The sequence below is a fragment of the Frankliniella occidentalis genome, unplaced genomic scaffold (assembly GCF_000697945.3).
Source record: "Frankliniella occidentalis isolate FOCC.00 unplaced genomic scaffold, Focc_3.1 Scaffold116, whole genome shotgun sequence".
NCBI classification, from domain to species: domain Eukaryota; kingdom Metazoa; phylum Arthropoda; class Insecta; order Thysanoptera; family Thripidae; genus Frankliniella; species Frankliniella occidentalis.
In genome coordinates, this window is record NW_026267244.1 from 49,585 (window position 1) to 52,102 (window position 2,518).

The window sequence follows — 2,518 nt, forward strand, 5'->3', positions numbered from 1 at the left end:
CCCCCAAAATGTTTGATTTAGATTCCGCAAAATTGGTCGCGTAAATGACGCGCCAGGCCGGCCGTGACGGCGCCTCTGCTGATTGAGAGGGTGACTCGCGGGGCTGGCGCGTCCGAGCGAGACGGGCGGTGACGCGCCGGCCGGTCGAGGAACACCGAACGCCCGTACTTGCAGGCCAGTGCGAGCGAGAGGGGAGAGCCAAGTCCTCTCTTGCCTACACACTACCGACACTACTGAACAAAAAACCACGCAAAGAAAACAAAGACGACTCACTTGGCGTCCTGGGCCTTGGTGTCCGCCTTGGCGAAGTACACGAGCTGCACGGAGGGCACGCGCTGGATCAGCCCCTCGTCGTCGACCACCGAGCCGCCGAAGTAGACGGGGAAGGCGTGCGCGTCCCACGTGACCGGGTTGAACATGATGGGGAAGGTGAGCAGCAGCGTGCGGTTCTCCACCTCGTCGATGACGTGGTCCAGGTTGAGGATGTCGTTGACGAAGCAGTTGTCCTGCCAGCGCGCGCACACCTGCTCGTACTGGAAGTCCTCGCCGCCCGGCCAGTGCACCGTCGCGTTGCGGATGATGTCGTCCAGCATCCGCAACTCCTCCCAGATCTCGCGCCGCAGCATGTCGTCACCCTGGCGCGGGATCACGATGACCCGCCCGAACCGACCTGGGGAAAAATAATAATAAAAGAACGCGGTTGAGCGACGGCAGTACTCAGCAAACTAAATAAATTGCGTGGTACACAAAGATTGAAAAGAGAGTGGTTGAACAGTTTGTTATCACGATCACTGTGATTCGTGTGTGGGATTGCAAGCAGCTCCCTGCCAATTGCACCTCTCCACCTAACGGTTAGAGAAAATAAATATTACTATTTCTGGAATGCATGTTGCTACCACTAAACGGCGGGGAAACGCAAAGTGATTATGAATGGTGGGAAAGGCGTGTTTCGGACCCGACAATAGAATGGCAGGCAGCCTGGCACACTTCGCAAAAGAAGGGCCTTAAACGCCCGTCGGTCTGATCACAGCCCTCGAGCCGGGGCGGGCCCCCCAGCGGTAAATGTTTATTGACTGTCGTAGCCGGGCCGGCTCAAGCACTACTTGTGCGCGAGGGACTAAATTGGCCATAGGCGGTAAAGAGTGGTTAAGGCACCTGACTGGGGGGACTACTCCTAGTAGAAGAGGGTCATAACGCAGCCGACGCGTCGAAGCGCACCTGCACGAGGAGGACTACATCACTTGGAAGAATTTGCCTTTTGACAGACTCAAGTCCCGTTTGAGGCAAACCTAAAATATACGAAGTATGTACACAAATCTAAGATCAGTCAGTACATTCAAGAAAAAGAAAAGAAAACCGACAATAACGGGACTCGAGTCAGAGATTATCCAGAAAGTTCGCCCGTCATTAGCCGTCAGGGAACTGGCAATGCGGCAATGCAGGGTCTCAGCGCCTGGGAGGTAGGCAACATCGTGCATTCAGTGCACGCGTGTATTGCGGTGTGGCCTACCCTGAGTCTCGCAGGCGCTAAGCCCCCGTATTTTTTCCGAATACACTGATAAACTAAGTGTTCAACTGCTCAACACTTGTAACTGTACTGCAAGTTAAATACTTGCAAGTGTGCAACTGCAAGTTTAATACTTGCAAGTGATCAACTTGGTAGGAGATCACTTGCAAGAGTGCAACTCCTCGCTTTAGCACTTCCTACATACACATTGACCGTTAAATCTAAGGAAGTGTTCAACCGAGGAGTTGGACACTTGCAAGTGAACACCTACCGAGTTGCACTTGCAAATGTACGACTGAGGAGTTGAACACTTGCAAGTATTTAACTTGCAGTTGCACTTAGAAGTGTTGAGCAGTTGAACATTTAGTTTATCGGTGTAAATCTGAGAAAAACGGATCCACTTTCTAGACGATCCCTTATCCTTCACGCATATAAGTTGTGTTGGGATAGAGACTAGTGTGGGCATGGGCACAAGAACATTCACTGACCTGGCCGTGTTATTCTGCCGACGTTGAAGCGGGAGCTGTAGTTGGTCTTGAAGTACGTCTCGACGATCTCCCTCTCGTGCTTGGCCTCTCCGTTGATGGGACAGAAGAGGTACTCGGGGTCCATCTCGTACCGCATGCGCTGGTAGCCGGTCATACATAGCGCCGTCAGCAGCACGGGCACGATCAAGAAGTAGCCGGGGTGCCGCCCCACGAACAGCCCCACGCGGAAGAAGTTCCGCGTCAGCCACTCGTCCACCCAGCTCACCCCGCACCCCATTGGTATCTGTGGGAGGAAAAAACAAAAGAACGCTTTTAGCCTCACAGCTTTACAATTAATGAACAAGAAAAACAAAACAAAAGTGAGCACCCAACAAAGTAAGGAAAGTAAAACTAAAACGGAAAAATACAACATTGAAGAGTTCCAATGAAATTGAAGACACTGTAAAAAGCTTACGAACTAAATAGTTTGCAACGTTACGAACAATTTTCGTTCTTTGTATTGCAAAGAAATTGTTCGTATTGC

The 2,518-nt window shown here is 51.6% G+C and overlaps 1 protein-coding gene across 2 annotated transcripts in view; it reads right to left on the reverse strand.

Moving 5' to 3' along the window:
• Nucleotides 1–250: 250 nt before the first annotated feature.
• LOC113207966 (patched domain-containing protein 3) overlaps nucleotides 251–2,518 on the reverse strand; it is a 52,205-nt gene continuing 49,937 nt past the window's right edge. For both annotated transcript variants that reach the window (XM_052270291.1, XM_052270290.1), the window contains 2 exons: nucleotides 1,996–2,278; nucleotides 251–670 (listed from right to left, as the gene is read on the reverse strand). In XM_052270291.1, coding sequence (XP_052126251.1) covers nucleotides 270–670; nucleotides 1,996–2,272 — 678 coding nt within the window. In that variant the 5' untranslated portion in view covers nucleotides 2,273–2,278 and the 3' untranslated portion in view covers nucleotides 251–269. The remainder of the gene's footprint in view (nucleotides 671–1,995; nucleotides 2,279–2,518) is intronic.